Raw genomic sequence first — 15,208 nt, 5'->3', positions numbered from 1 at the left:
TTCTATGGTTTTGGTGCCCACCCAGTAAAGGATTGGTTAAAGCTTATTTTCTTTTTTCAGAGAATGAATTCCCACAGAATGGCTTTTGCATTATGTCATTTTCGTAGTCCTCCTGAGACAACTAGTTGGTTAGAGAATTAATTCAGTGGCTTAAAGGTGGGGAGATTTATGAATAATGCTGGTAAATTTAAAGATGGTTATCTGTCAGACTATCTAGGACAAAAATATATTGCCGGGAACAAGAATATCAAGAAGGTAAGCGCAAATAGATAAACATAGATGTTTTATTCTTAACACTACATCTCCACATCTAAGCTTCTTGAAGATATATATTTATATATCACCAAGTTATATATATCTGTAGCTAAGAATAGTAAAACTTTGCTTATCCATAGCAAAATACCTTCACAATATTCTTTTCCTTGATATTCTTATATTCTTACTATGCTATTTTGGCCAAACAATATTTGATTTCAATACTTTGGTCAATCACCTTTCAGGATACTTTTTGCTTCAACTGTGAGCCAGTTCAAGGAGATATGGACATGTTTGATATGGCCAAATGTCCTGGTACCTCAAACTAGCCCAACACCTATATGAAGAGAGGATTTCAGTGTAGAAAGGTAAAGTCTTGGTATACTTGTTAACAAGGAATTATGAGTGTCTAATCTAGAGAAGACTAGGGATTGGACTAATTGGTTAGTATTTGGCTGGCAGGAAGGTTTTGATTCTGTGAGGAATTCCTATTTGTAAACAGGCCCCTTGCATTGGGGTTGATGTGGGTTTAAATTCTGCCATCCTTTTCTAAGACGTTTGCTCAGTGGATTATAAAGAACTGAAAGTCAAGGATATTGAGGGCATTTAGCCAAGATTGCCCTGGTGTTGTGCAGTTAGGTGGTGAAATCAGTAGGAGTACAATTTTTTAAGGATTCAGTTTGAGTTGGTGGTTGTTTATCCAAGAATGTATTTTTGTGCATGTCTAAAGCAAGAAAGCCAGTCTTTTGGAGAGATACTCTCATATACAGCTCTGTGTCATCTAAATTACAAAGATAGGAGACTTTTTTGCAGTTTTAGCAAGGGGTCACATGCTTCCACACTGTAGGGGTTATAGAACATTAGCATGTCCATTTTTGGGGGGACATGAGGCTGGTGCTGTTATTTAGGGATTTTATGGGTTCAGAGAGGTTGTACAGACATGAAAAGCACTGTTTTAATAACAATTCTCTGAGACCCATCCTTTCATCAAGAAAGTTAAGGTGAGAGATCATGGTTAATGGTGTTGAGTGCCCCTGAGAGATTAATGAGGCTGATATGGTAGAAGTCATATTGCGGAGTAGTACATCATTTACAGTTTGAAGCATTGCGATCTTAGTGCCTCAACCTGTCCTGAAACTTGGCTGGAAATCATCAACAAGTTATTTATGAGCAATTAGCAAATTTAGTTGGATTTTTTAACACTTTTTTTTAGGAATTTGGCCAGGAAAAGAAGGATTGCTACTGGTTGATATTTGTTCTACTGTTCGAGATCTACCGTTGACTTTTTAAGGAGGGTGACAGCTTGACCAGCTTGTAGGCAATCTGAGATGATGCCTTGTGATAGTGATGGATGGATTAAATTTATCCAGCATGATATTAAGGAGCTCATAACCTCTTTGAAGTTGCAGCAAGGAACAGGGTCTGTGAGGAAGGTAGAAGGTTTCAGCTTTGCTGTTGTCTTACACAGATCAGGTCATGTGCTTTCTCTGAATTCATACTAAGTGGTTATGGTTTTATGGATCAATTTCATAGTTAAACATTATTTAACACGCGTGTGATACAATGCATGCCATTACAAGGCGGTCATTACAACGACTGCGTTGTTACATTGCATACCATTACAACAACTTGCTGTAGGGGGCAGAAGGTGTTGGATTTAAAATCCAACACATTCCCCACTGTTGCGCAGACTGGAGTTGGAATAGTAAATTATACTATTCCAAAATCCAGTGCCCCCCTACAGCAAGTCGTTGAAATGACTTGTGTTGTAATGCTATGCGATGTAACAATGCAGTTGTTGTAATGGCCGCGTTGTAATGACATGTGTTGTAAACACATGCAATGTAACGTGGCCTATTGAATTTCATAGTAACGGGAAATGTTGGTGTCAGCACAAGGTAAAATTTCATTTTGATGATTTTTCTTTGAAAAAGAGTGCATAGTTTTTGCAGTTCATTTCAGGATTAGTGTTTGATAGAGGGTCTGGTATATGATTTGAAAACAACCTGAGGAGGTTTTTTAGGATAGTTATCTCTCTCATCCAATATAGGATGTTTTAGCATCAAATATGTATTTTTTTATACTTTTGTCCTCATCATGTAAATTAATGATCCAAGTAAAGGCCTATATGGATTATCCGATATTTTCTAATAACATTTTAAAGTTAAGTAAGTTCAGAAAAAAAGCAATTGTCATTATACAGACATAGGCCCTTGTTCCAAGTTGTGAGCAATATGGTGAGGTGTTTACTCCACCCTATGAATACCATTACCAGGGGTTAGGTATTTATCTGGTATAGTCAATAGCTATTGTTCTGGGTTTTCAACTTAAAAATGAAGTATTACACACAGAATTAATGTTTATTTTAGACACCAAATTTGCATTTTTGCCGCTCTCTCTGCCTTTTCTCATCTATAAATTTAGGTAGGTTTTACTTGCCAAAATCTATCAGGGAAAAACAGTAAGGGTGTGATAATTATCACACAACTTAGAATTCAGATCCACAGACAAAGTGCTGATTGCACAGGGATCAAAATGTAAGTACCAGCATGTCATCAAGGCCATAAAGTAGTGGCTTTGGCTGTCTCTTGTTCCTCCTGAAATTGTAAGTAGGTCTTACAGAGAGGAGATGTGCCATGTTTAGATTTATGAACATAAAAACTAATCTTAAAGTGAATGTTGGCAGAGGCAGGGAGCCAGCAGAAGTCATGCAGTATGGTGGAGAAATGGTCAAATTTATTTGTAGAATGAATTAATGTAGCAGTGGTTTGTAGTACAAATTTAAGCAGGGCAGGTTTTGATTGGTAAAGCCTTACAAGCAATGCATATCCAAAGTCAATCCTGAAACTGGCCAGTCATTGAACAGCTGCTTTTTGATGATCTGGGGAGATGTGGTGAATTTTCTTCAGAGTGTGTTGACGAAAGTCTGGAGCTCTTGCCACCTTAATTATAAGATGATTCGGTGTGTGTGATGGATAAGGAGATACGTCTAATTATCTGGCATTTTGGAGTATGGGCTCTTGAGAAGCCCTAATATGTTAGCAATCCAAGAGGCTTAATTAGCCCTTTATGAGCTCTGCTACATTGTACCAGAGGTCTCCTTTTGCTGATTCCTCATTCTTCCCATGCTCACGTGGCACATGGGAGCTACTGAATACCAGATCACCTGCATCCATATGCTAGAATCTATGCTCGCTGCATCGCCTCCCCAGTGCTCACAAACAGTAGGCTCTAAGATTGCCACCAAACATATCAAAGCAGCATTTTTGTGAATCAGGACTTTGAGTTGCATATGTCTGCCTTCCCTAATATTTCATGTGGAATATACAATCTAGGGAATGTTGCAAAGCTATGCTATTCTTAAACATTCACATTTCCTATGAAAAATACCATCATAGAAATAGAAGAAGGGTGGTTCAAAAGTGCACCTTTAATATAGCAAGACTTGCAGAGAAATTGTTTAAACCTGCTTCCACCCTGCTTTATTCCTAGCTCCTTTACTACATCAAGAAGGTGAAGTTAAGACCAGAAGACACAGAAGCATTCTTTGATGAACATGGCAACCCCCCATCACGGTATGACATTGTAAACTGGCAGTGGGATCCCAAAGGGACCATCCAGCACATGAAGGTGGGCAGCTATGACTCCAGTGCACCGACAGGGAAACCATTTACAATCAACGCCAGCACTGTTCAATGGACAACAAGGAACAGACAGGTAGGAGTCAGCAAATTTCAGGTGGAAATTTGATACATCGTTTTACATTCTCTTATTTGTTATCACCCATATTTAGGGATCAAGGGCCAGAAGTACGACCCTTACAATTTGCGACTCCCAAATTGCATCGCTTTGTGACTCGCCATTTGCGACTCGCAAAATGTAATTTACAACAGTGTCTCAGACACTCTTTCTGAGTCCTAATGGGGTTGCAAATTGCATGCCTCATTAATATTCATGAGACAGGTGCAATTTGCAACTTCATTGTGAATGGCTATCACTCCCAGGGATGGTGGACTGCTGGGATCAGCAGACCACCACGTCTGTGACTGCTTTTTAACTAAATTCTGTTTTATTTTTTAAGAGCAGGCAGTGGTCCCACGGACCACTGCCTGCTCTTAAAAAATATTTTCCCATCCATTCACAAAGGAGAAGGGGTCCCTAGAGCCTTTTGGGGGCCCCTACATAATCTCCACCTGCAGAAAAGATAATCCTCTGATTAGTTCAGGAAGTGTATTCCAAGAATAAGAAGCAAAATCTTGGGTGTATGTTAGCAATAAGTCAAATATGTAACACCAGATTTTGAGACATCCATACAAGCAGATACCACATGCTTATATTTGTGCCTCTATTTCACAGAAGAAAAGCAAAAACTAAAGGTGGTACATTGAATTCTGTTTAGCACCCTTACTTTACCGACCTGACCACCTCCCTCAGTTCCCCTAGAGATCTTTTTAAAATTGTGGACTCTCTGTCTCTCACTCCGTCTCCAGATCCCACTGTCCCGTCTCAAGAACTCTGCGACCAGATCTCCATGTTTTTTCACACCAAGATCGTGGATATTCATTCCGCCTTAGAAGCCCTCAATTCCACTCAGGATTCCGCCTTACCCCCTGCCCCGTCCTACTTTGCTCTCGGTATCTCTAGGACGCCTGTCCAATTTCCCCCTCCTATCCTATGAAGTTTTAAATGCTCTTCTTGATAAACTTAAATCGGGATCCCCCTTGGACCCCTGCCCTCTCAAAATATTGAAAGACTGCAGAGAAGTCCCGCTCCCCCCTTACCTTGATGTAATGAATTCAGCAATTTCAAATGGCGTCTTCCCTGCATCATGGAAGCTGGCTATTGTAAAACCCTTATTGAAAAAACCTACTCTGGATCCTGGTATCCTTAAAAGCTTTCGTCCTATATCCCTTCTCCCTGCCCCAGCCAAGATGCTTGAGGCCCACCTCAATCACCACCTCAGCGCCTTTCTGGACAATGCCAACCTGCTAGATTCTTCACAGCATGGCTTTCGAAAGGCGCACAGCACCGAGTCGGCCCTCACAGTGGTGGTCAACAACATCCGCGCTAAGGTCGACAGAGGTCATCCTACCATCTTGATCCTGCTCGACCTCACTGCCGCCTTTGACACCCTGTCTCCTTCCATCTTGACTAGGCGCCTCGGTGAGATAGGAGTGGAAGGACCGTCCCTCGGACTTTTGACATCCTTCCTTAACCAACGTGCCCAAAAGGTCAAACTGGGTGACTTCCTTTCCTCTGCTAACCCTTTGCACTGTGGGTTCCCACAGGGTTCATCCTTGAGCCCCACACTGTTCAACATATATGTGGCCCCACTTGCAAGGCTTGTTAGATTTTACGGATTGGAAGTCTTATTGTACGCTGACGATACCCAGATAATGGTCTCCCTATCCCATTCTGTGGAGTCCACGGCCCTTAATTTTAAGAAATGCATGGAAGCCGTGGCAAGTTGGATGTCCTCAAACTTCCTCACGCTTAATGGGGAAAAAAACGAGATCCTCATCTTTGGTGGCAATCAAGATCTCTGGTCTGATGACTGGTGGCCAACCTCCCTTGGAACCTGTCCCAAGCCGTCTCTGGTTGCCAGAAATTTGGGGGTCACCTTTGACACCACACTGGCGTTTGATAAAACAAGTGAACAAAACTGTTTCAACCTCCTGTGGGGTTTTGTGGATCCTCAGGAAATTAGTACACTACCTCTCCCCAGATGCTCGGAAACAGGTTGTTGTGGCCCTCATCTCACCTCGCCTGGACTATTGCAATGCCCTCTACCTTGGCATTTGCAAAAAGCTTATTCATCACCTCCAGATCATCCAGAACGCTGCAGCCAGGTTTGTGGTGAATGCCACCAGACGTGTTTCTGTCACAGGAATCAGAAAAAATCCCCACTGGTTGCCTGTACAAGCCAGGATTAACTTTAAGGTTCTGGTTCTGACTTACCATGCTCTACATGGCCTGGGTGCTGAGGACATTGGGTCCCTCGTGTCCTTCTATACCCCGGGCAGTGCCCTGAGATCGGCTCACAAAAACCTTCTGACGATCCCCCGGATCGCCACGGCCAGGTGGGGAGGGAGGGCTTTTTTCTCCCTCGACCCCAAACTGTGGAACACGCTTCCAGCTGACCTTAAGGGCCAGCCATCTCTTGCCCTTTTTCGGAAAAATCTAAAAACCTGGCTATTTGCAGAATCCTACCTGTAATATCTGCTTCCTACTGATGCCTCCGACCACTCAGCTGTTTTTCTATCAGATGCGCCTTGATGCCTGCGCCATATAAATTCCCAATTCATTCATTCACCTGCAAGTCCAGTAAAAGAAAGACTGTTTATATAGTTCAGACATCAACCTAATTAGAATAGTACAGGCCATTGAGGGACTGCAGACATCAACATCCATTGGTTGCTACAACTGCCAGAATATGTCCATTGGTCAGGTGGGGATTTAATTTTTGTGGAAAGAAGAGTTAATAGAGAAGAGAGGATAGGAGGTATGTAGTTGGAAACTGGAAGTGTATGTGGATATCACACTTTGAGTGGGAAAATTAGTCAGGAATTTGCCGCTCAGTACCTTTTTTGGGGAGAAGAGTTAGTTTGTATGTGAGTGTCTAAGGGTGACCAAAGCAATTCTCAATTTTTCATGTTTGAAGTTTTGATTAAGGATAGTGTGGTCCACTGTTCTGGGGAAGCATACCCAGGCCCGCCAAGTGTTGTAAGAAATAGATTTGCAATGTTTCCAATTGAAAAGGATCATTCTGACACCCAATGTGAGAAGCAAATCAAATAGTAGGAGTTCTGTTGTATTGAGTGGTGGAGCAATGGGGAAGGAGATTAGCACTGGGTCCAGAGTTACTTTTCGGGGAGGATATTGTTAATAGTATTGTTAATATCCTTCTAGTAGGAGCGGAGCAAAGGACAATAAAAAATCATGTGTTTGAGGTTGCCAACCTCTGAAGAATATTTCCAGCATTTGTTAGAGTTTAATATGTCCGATTTGTACAGTTTTGCTGTGGTCCAAAAGGATCTCTGCAATAACTAAGATTTGCATTGAAGCATAACAGGTGAGATATCGAGCTTAGTATCATATTTCCAAATTAAGCGACCAATTGTCTTCTGTTAGGTGAGACTAGCCTTCCCTAAGACAAGTCAGACCATTATTTTTGGTATTTAAGTATAGGGTTGGACAAAAATAGCTGGAGAATGTTGTAACTTTTTGAGGCTTGGTGGTCTTAGGAGGCGAGTAAGGCAAATTTAATAAGTATGCTTGGGTTCTGTGGGTTCCGGAAGACGTGGTTGCGATTGATTGCAACTTTGAGTTTTAGGAAGGTATAGAATTCCTTGTTGGGAATACTGAAGGAGGCTTGTAGAACGATAACAGAAAAGGGTTGAATCTGTCAATGACATCTTTAATGTTTAGGATATTGTGAGTTTACCAGGAGTGCCAATGAAGGGTTTTACCACCAATTTTTATTAGAAAGTTGCATCAAAGTGATGAATAGGAAGAGTGTTTGGCTTTGACAGTGCATTTCTTGTTTAAATATTTCACTGGAAATATTGTATCGCTAATTATATTTGTATAGTGTGGGGGTTTGAAGTGGGTAATTCAGATGGCGGCAAAGGGGGTGAATGGTAGAAAGAGGTCTTACTCAATTGCTGTCCAAATGGGCGGTGGGAGCAGGGGGTTGGGAAGGAACCAGTGTATGGATTGCTGGAGCAGATATGCCATTTGGAGTTTACTTAAGTTTGGAAGCCCCACTCTGCCTTTCTCTTTGTCTAGTAATAGGATCTTAGTAGCAATTCTAGGTTTTTTACTTCACCAAATGAATTGGGTAAGGGCCATGCTGAGTGGTTTAAAAAAGAGTCAGATAATTTAAGAGGGAACATACTGATTATAAAGTTCATCTGCTGAGCTATTATTATTTTGTGCATTCTAGTCTGACCCACCGGGTCATGTGCTTGGTAGACCATGTCTCAACGAGGACCTGTATTTAATGTGTGTGCAAGATTTAGGCATTGACTTGCCTAATTGTAGGCCCAGGTATTTAAGGTGGCAGTTTTGTCATCTGAGATTGGTATTTCTGAGATGTGTTGGGGTACATATAGGGTTGAGAAGGAAGACCTCAGTTTTGCCCTTGTTTTGTGTGTAACTGGAGGCATTGGAGTAGGTATTATCAGGTTAAGGATTTCCAGGATGGCTGATTCCGCATTCTCAGAAAAGATGAGGACATCTTCTGCATAAGATGCTAAGCTACCTTGTGAGTTGTAGAGTCAAATGGGATGCCTTTGATGATAGAGCTAAGATGACATAGTTCAGAAAAAGGGCTTCGATGGCTATAAGAAAGCATACTAGTGAGAGGGAGCAACCTTTCCTCGTACCTTGAGATAGATTGAATTTTTCAGAGAGGGAGCCAATTACCCTTACTTTGTCCCAGGAATTATCCTACAGTAGAAATACCATCTGCTCAAAGCAGGTGCCACAGTCAAAATTGCGCATTGCTGATCTTGACAAAGTCCTTTTTGCATCTAAGGCCATGGCCAGTGCAGGGAAATGGAGGAAGGGAGCTTTTTCTAAAGTATGTGCAAATAGTCTGATGTTATATCAAGCCAGTCTCCCTTTAATGAAGCCTGTTTGTGAGGGATGAATTATTGATGGGAGTAGTTTTTCCAACCTGGTGGCTATAGTTTTTGTATACAGTTTGCAATCTACATTAAGCAATGGGACCTTTGTTTGGTTGGAGCCTTACCTCCTGCCACTTCCTTCTGTCTCCCTCCCGCCGCCGCTTCCTCCTGCCAGCCGCCGCAGAGAGGAGGGGGTTCAGAGGGATCAGAGGGCACCAGGGTCCAGGGACTACATTTCCCAGACGCCCTGAAGCGGAAGCCGCAGCCACCGGTATTTGCCACGCCAGGAGTCGCATTTAAAGGAGGTCAGCCCCCACGTTGCGGTATTGCGCCGGGCTAAGCCCGGGCAAAGGGCGGGCCGTCTGAGGCCGTCGGGGGTCCGGACAAGGCCGGGCTGGGCTAGCCCCTTAAGACTTCGAGCTAGAGACTGGGATTATAGACAAGATAAGTGACTTGTGCTTATATTGCCTTTGTAGTCCAACTTTTGGGTCGAGCTCTTGCCTTGCGAAGATTGTGGATTCCATGTGATTTTAATATAGTGAAGGTTAGCTATGAGTAAAACTAGCTGCAAAGGGGGAATCGGGACACTCAATGCCTATCTCCAACAAGCAGAGATAGCTGTGGACAAGGAGATCGAACTCGTAGGAAGAAGGCTCTCAACCGACCCGCTTTGCTCACCTATAATTATGGACCCTGACCCTGCTACAAGAAGTAGTAATATTCCACAGAGCCCTAGGCAGGTTTATTTACACCCCCTAGAAAATGATGCTGCTTTGACTACTAACTTAACTAATTCTGCTTGTCCGCCTATAGTGAGCCCCACAGCTTCTCTTCCCATCACCCCTTCCAGACAGTTAAGGGGTGCAGTAGGTTCTAAGAGTCGGGAGCCCCCGGGGAAAAGGAAGGCGATTAGTGCCCCTAAAGGCCCCAGACTTAGTGCAAAGCATGCTAAAAAAGGGAACCCCATACTCGGGTTGGGAGTAGAAGACGAGTCAGATGAAGGCCAACTGACAGTCCCAGTTGTTGTAGGTGGGAATAATCCTGCCGTCCTCGATCTAGACGAGAACAGGGGTGCATTTAATTCAGCACTTCTCACCCAATTGGAGGACAGGTTGAGAGCTTTAATCTCTCCTGTAATGGATAAGCTGGCCTCGATTGATCTGAGACTGGGGGCCCTTGATGAGCTCTTTCTTAAAGAACATTCACCTCAGTCCAACAGATCAACTCCTGACGATAGCCCAAATCATGTCACAATATTACCAAGTTCAGGACCTAGTAAAGCTCCAGTGGCCCCAGTAGGGTCAACTGCTAATACTGTGGCCTCGGATACAATAAATAAAACCGGAGTTATGCCCAGGGCCAGAGACCCAGTTGTGAGCCAGAGCAATCTGAATAATGGCCTCCCAGATGAACCACCTCTCCATCTCCCTCCTGAGGCATGCCCATACACTATTATTCTGGCTAAAGTACCAAAAGTATCAACCGGCAGGCCTGAGAATTGGGTGTCTCTTAAAAATAAAGCCCTTCACTTTTTGAATACCAAAACAGTCCTGGGACAAAACCTTTGCAAAAAATTTAAGATGTGAGAAGAGTGACCTGGGTGGGGGAAACAAGGAAAAACTTTCTTGGGGATTGTATTGTGGTAAATTTCTCATCTCCTGCTCTGGTGGAACATATTTTAAGACAGACAGACTCTTATAGGATAAATAACGATTCTATTAATGTTCTCCCACTAGGCTTCTTTTATCCACCTAAAAATGCTTTAGGTCCTGCCAGGCTAGAGACTAATACACAGGTTCCCAATGTGTTTTGCATCCCCAACAAAAAATAGATATGAGTCCCGTTCTAACCTTGAGGAGAACAATTCACTGGATTACAATTCATCAGAAGATTCTAAAATGCCCAGTGGAACCGTTGTAAACATAGAGACCTCTGGTATAACCCCTCCAGCTAGGGTCTCTCGACCAGGAACTAGGATCCTTAGCTGGAACATTGCCGGGCTAAATAGTAAGGCAAATGATCTTAAGTGGATGGACTGTCTTACTGATTGTGATATCATCGGGCTCCAGGAAACTTGGGATACTAAAGATACTTTTCTTTTGGATGGGTATGCAGCATTTTGGTCGCCAGCAGTTGCATCCCCCATGGGGAGGGCGAAGGGTGGTCTTTTAACCCTTATCTCATTAAAAACTGAGGGCACTTACACTAAAGTGGAGACAGGTACACCTTACTGTTTGGCCGTGGAAATTTCAACCAAAACCACTGGTATCTGGCTCATTGTTAATTTCTATAACTCCTTTGACAAGGCCTTTTTTAATGAAAATTTAGTCAGTCTATATGAATTCTTAGAATTGTATAATGTTAACAATACAAACTGTTATTCGGTTATAGTGCTTGGAGATTTTAATGTTCATTGTTGCAATGGTAATTGTTATGTCTGGGACAGTTTAGGACCAGCTAACCAAGATAATATTCATTTTGAGCATTCCCCGCAGGGATCATATTTAGAAGAATTGGTGGCTGGAAATGATCTGATCTACCCAAATCAATCTAAGGGGGACGTCCCAACTTTTAGAGGCAAAGGCTCTGGGTCAACTATTGACTATATCTTTGTCAGCCTAAATGTGGCAAACAAAGGTATGCCAGTATAATGTTTCCTGGTCCACTTATAGTGATCATAACCCGGTAATGCTGACCCTGGTAGATGACCTAAAGAAAAATGATAAATCCAATTTGACAGTTGATATGTTAGATTTAAGACCCACCGACCAAGCACGACGATTAAAATGGTGCTGGGTGATGCCTAAGGAGTTCGAGGACAACTTGCTGGCAAAAGTTGGCCAAGAAATGTCTACCTGCTTGACAGACGGCATAGTCAGCGAGGAGGTCCTTATGGCCTACAGTAGAATTTGTACCCAGATCGATTGTGATCTTAAAAAAGTAGTTAAGGGTCAATCATGGAACGGGGAGAAATGGTTTGACCAGAACTGTTCAATAGCCCATCGGAAGTTGATGGCAGCACTGAAATCCAACCCTCCTGATAAAGCGGAAGTAGCTATACTTAGGAATTTATACAAAATGGCACCAAAAAAACAGAAAAAGGAAATTAGGGAGGAGGCTTGGAATGAGCTTTTATCCATTGATGTGATCAAAAATAGCGCCACATTTTGGGCTGTGGTCAATAAGCCATTTTTCCAGGACAAAAGCAATAGTGAGCTTGACTGTGGTATACAGGAACATGGCTGGCACAGTCATTTTGAAACAGGTCTATGATGGGGAAGGGATGCCCGCAGGTCCAGACCTAAACATGGAAAAATATTCATTGTCATTTACAGAGCTAGAAGTAACAGAAGCAATAATGCAAATGACGAGCAACAAGGCCCCGGGACCAGATGGTGTGCCGGCAGACCTTTTTAAAGCAAATGTTAAGACCTGGACAAAGATATTGTATAATGTCTTTGTCAACGCTTGTCAATTGGCCCTGCCATCTACATGGGCAAGATCTGTTATCATACCAATCTACAAGAAAGGGAACAGAGGAGATCCGAGTTGCTATCGTCCGATATCACTAATTGATTCCTCTGTAAAAGTACAAGGCAGGGTGGTCTTAAGCCAACTGACTGGATGGCTTGAGGAGACGGGAACGCTTTCTGTCACCCAGTATGGCTTCAGAAAAGGGATGGGCACAATAGATCAATGCCTAAATCTGCAACTATTGATAGGCAAATATACTGTGGCGAAGAAGGGTGCACTGTTTTTGGCCTTCATGGGCCTGTCCTCAGCCTTTGACCGAGTAAACAGGTCAAAGCTGTGGTCCAATCTTCTAACTTTAGGCGTAGACAAAAACATCGTCTATTTTCTAGCGGACCTGCACAGGGATTTATCTGCAACGTGAGGTATGACCAGCTGGGTAATTGTACGGAAGTTATACCCATTTCAAATGGAGTTAGGCAGGGGTGCATTTTGGCGCCCCTGCTTTTTACATTATATATTAACAACCTAGACTCCTTCCTAATTGCCTCCTGTAAAGAGTCCCTGTGCAGGGAAACGCATGATTCCCGCACTTCTATATGCGGATGACGCCGCACTCTTAGCCAGAACGGCAGTGGGACTCCAGTTACTGCTAAACTCCTCACTAGACTTAAGTGTAAACTTTTCGAAATCTCATATAATGGCCATTGGTCAGAGATCCCTAAAGGTCAAAACCCTTTACTGTGAGGGGCATATACTAACCAGGGTGTCGTCATTCCCATATTTAGGAGTATTATTCGACGACCAAGGATCCTGGGGAACCCAAATTACAGCGAAAAAAACTGTTCTGATCAGAGCCACATCGGATGTTTTGGGCTTTGCCAGGAAATGAAGAGCTAGGCCAATGAAGGCCCTAATTCAAATATATATAGTGAAGTGTATATCACTAGCAATGTATGGGACAGACTTGTGGGGCATTAAAAATACGAAGGCCATCCAGATTGTCGAAGATAGGTTTTTAAAGAATCTCCTAACTGTCCCAAAAACAACAGCCAATTACATCGTCCACCAGGAATGTGGAATTGGCTTTGTTGAAAATGCAATTGCTGTGGCACCCCTACAGCAATGGATAGCTACTTGGCTAAACCCTGATTTAGTTCTAAACCATGATATTTTGAAAGATTGCATGTCACTCGACCGTGGGCTATGTATACCCTGGCTCAAATACGTCCAGAAGCTGTCAGTCAAGCTGGGTAGACCAGAATTATATAATTTCCCGGAAACATTAAAGAAGGGAGATATAAAATGGTCCAAGGATACATACTTGCGCATAGCCACCATGGATAGAGAAGAGAGAGAGCTGGAAAAGGCGACAGTAAGGGCCCACCAGCTATGTAAAACAACAATATCCATGGAACCATATCTAGGCTTTGTTACCGATTTTTATTGATCAGATTTAGATTTAATCAATTTCATTTTCTTCTCGGTGAACAGAAAGGTTGGAAGAAGGTAGATGACCTTGGGCCCTGTACCTGTGATAATTTTTCGGGGCAGGATATCATACACTTTATATTTTTCTGTGAGCACCTTACTGTCATTAGGAAGCGTTTCATTTTTCCAATTTTAGTTAGCAAAGGTTTTATGCAAGTGAGACCAGCCCTTCTCTATCTGCAAATGCTGACAAATGAATGGGAAACCTTTAATATTGCAAATTTTTTGTCTGCAGCTGTAAGAACCCTGAGGAGAATAACTTAATATTTTATAACTATGTATACCTTTATCATTGTGTCAAAATGTAATCAGTTTGTACCACTTGTATTTATTGATTTTATATGTACTTATGAGTATTAACTGTATTTTATATATTAAGGTTTTACATTTGCTGACAAAACTTGTATTTTAGAATGCTTTTATGGTTTGCACATAAACCGAATAAATATATTTGACTGACTGACTGACTGACTGACTACATTAAGCAATGAGATTGGTCTGTAGTTTTAGTGTCTAATGTGTCTTTGTTGTCTTTGTGAATGACTGGTATTATTGCTTTTGTGAAGTTAGAAAGCGTTTTGTCTTTGGAGGCTTAAAAGGCAAAGTGGAATGTTGCTTGTGGCATGAGTAGAGGTTGAACGTTTTTGTAAAAAAGGCTTATGAAGCAATTTGGCCCAGGAGCTTTCTTTATTTTAAGTTTTTGGATCACCTTATCTAGCTCTTCTTGTTCAAATCGTTTATTAAGGGCTACTTGGGCTGCTTCTTTAAGAGAACGGAGATTTATGTTTCGGAGGTAATTTTCGGTGTCTGTGATGTTAGGGTGCCAATCTGGATTATAGAGTTCTTTATAATATTGTGAAAAGCGGCTCACTATTTGTTAGTCTTAGTGTCAGTTCGACTGAATTTGCCTTTGATTGCAAAAATCGAGGAGCTCTGGATTTTCACTTTTAGGCAGTTTGTAAGGAATTCCAGCCCTTGTTAAATTTACATCTTTTTTTGCCTCGTATGTATATAGCCAGGTATCTGCTATCCAGTTTATTGGATCAATATTTTAGTGTCTTGAGTTTGTTGATTGTTTCTAAAGAATGTTTTGAAATTAGGAGGCGCTCAAGCTGTTTGAGTTCAGATTTGAGTTCCTTCAAGTTTTTGTTGGAAGGTTTTTTTTTGTTAGTCATACTACTGATAGTTTGCTCCCGAGTGTGGCTTTCATTGCTTCCCAGAGGGTTTCTCAAGATACACCTGCAGAGGCATTCACTTGGAAGTAGTTGACAATAGCAGAAATATTCCTTCTCTACAGGTGGGACCATTTAGTAGGGGGTCATTGAGGCACCAATGCTTATTAGAATTTTGGATGTTACATA

The 15,208-nt window shown here is 42.1% G+C and overlaps 1 protein-coding gene across 1 annotated transcript in view; it reads left to right on the top strand.

The window, feature by feature from the left end:
• LOC147678571 (vomeronasal type-2 receptor 26-like) overlaps positions 1-15,208 on the top strand; it is a 93,726-nt gene that overhangs the window by 58,342 nt on the left and 20,176 nt on the right. Inside the window, exon 2 of the mRNA XM_086945699.1 lies at positions 3,748-3,972. Within this exon, the coding sequence (XP_086801825.1) occupies positions 3,748-3,972 (225 nt within the window). The remainder of the gene's footprint in view (positions 1-3,747; positions 3,973-15,208) is intronic.

This window comes from Lissotriton vulgaris, chromosome 12 (genome assembly GCF_964263255.1).
Source record: "Lissotriton vulgaris chromosome 12, aLisVul1.2, whole genome shotgun sequence".
Classification (NCBI taxonomy): domain Eukaryota; kingdom Metazoa; phylum Chordata; class Amphibia; order Caudata; family Salamandridae; genus Lissotriton; species Lissotriton vulgaris.
Note: the sequence above shows the minus strand (reverse complement) of the source record. Positions and strands in the feature narration are given on the sequence as shown.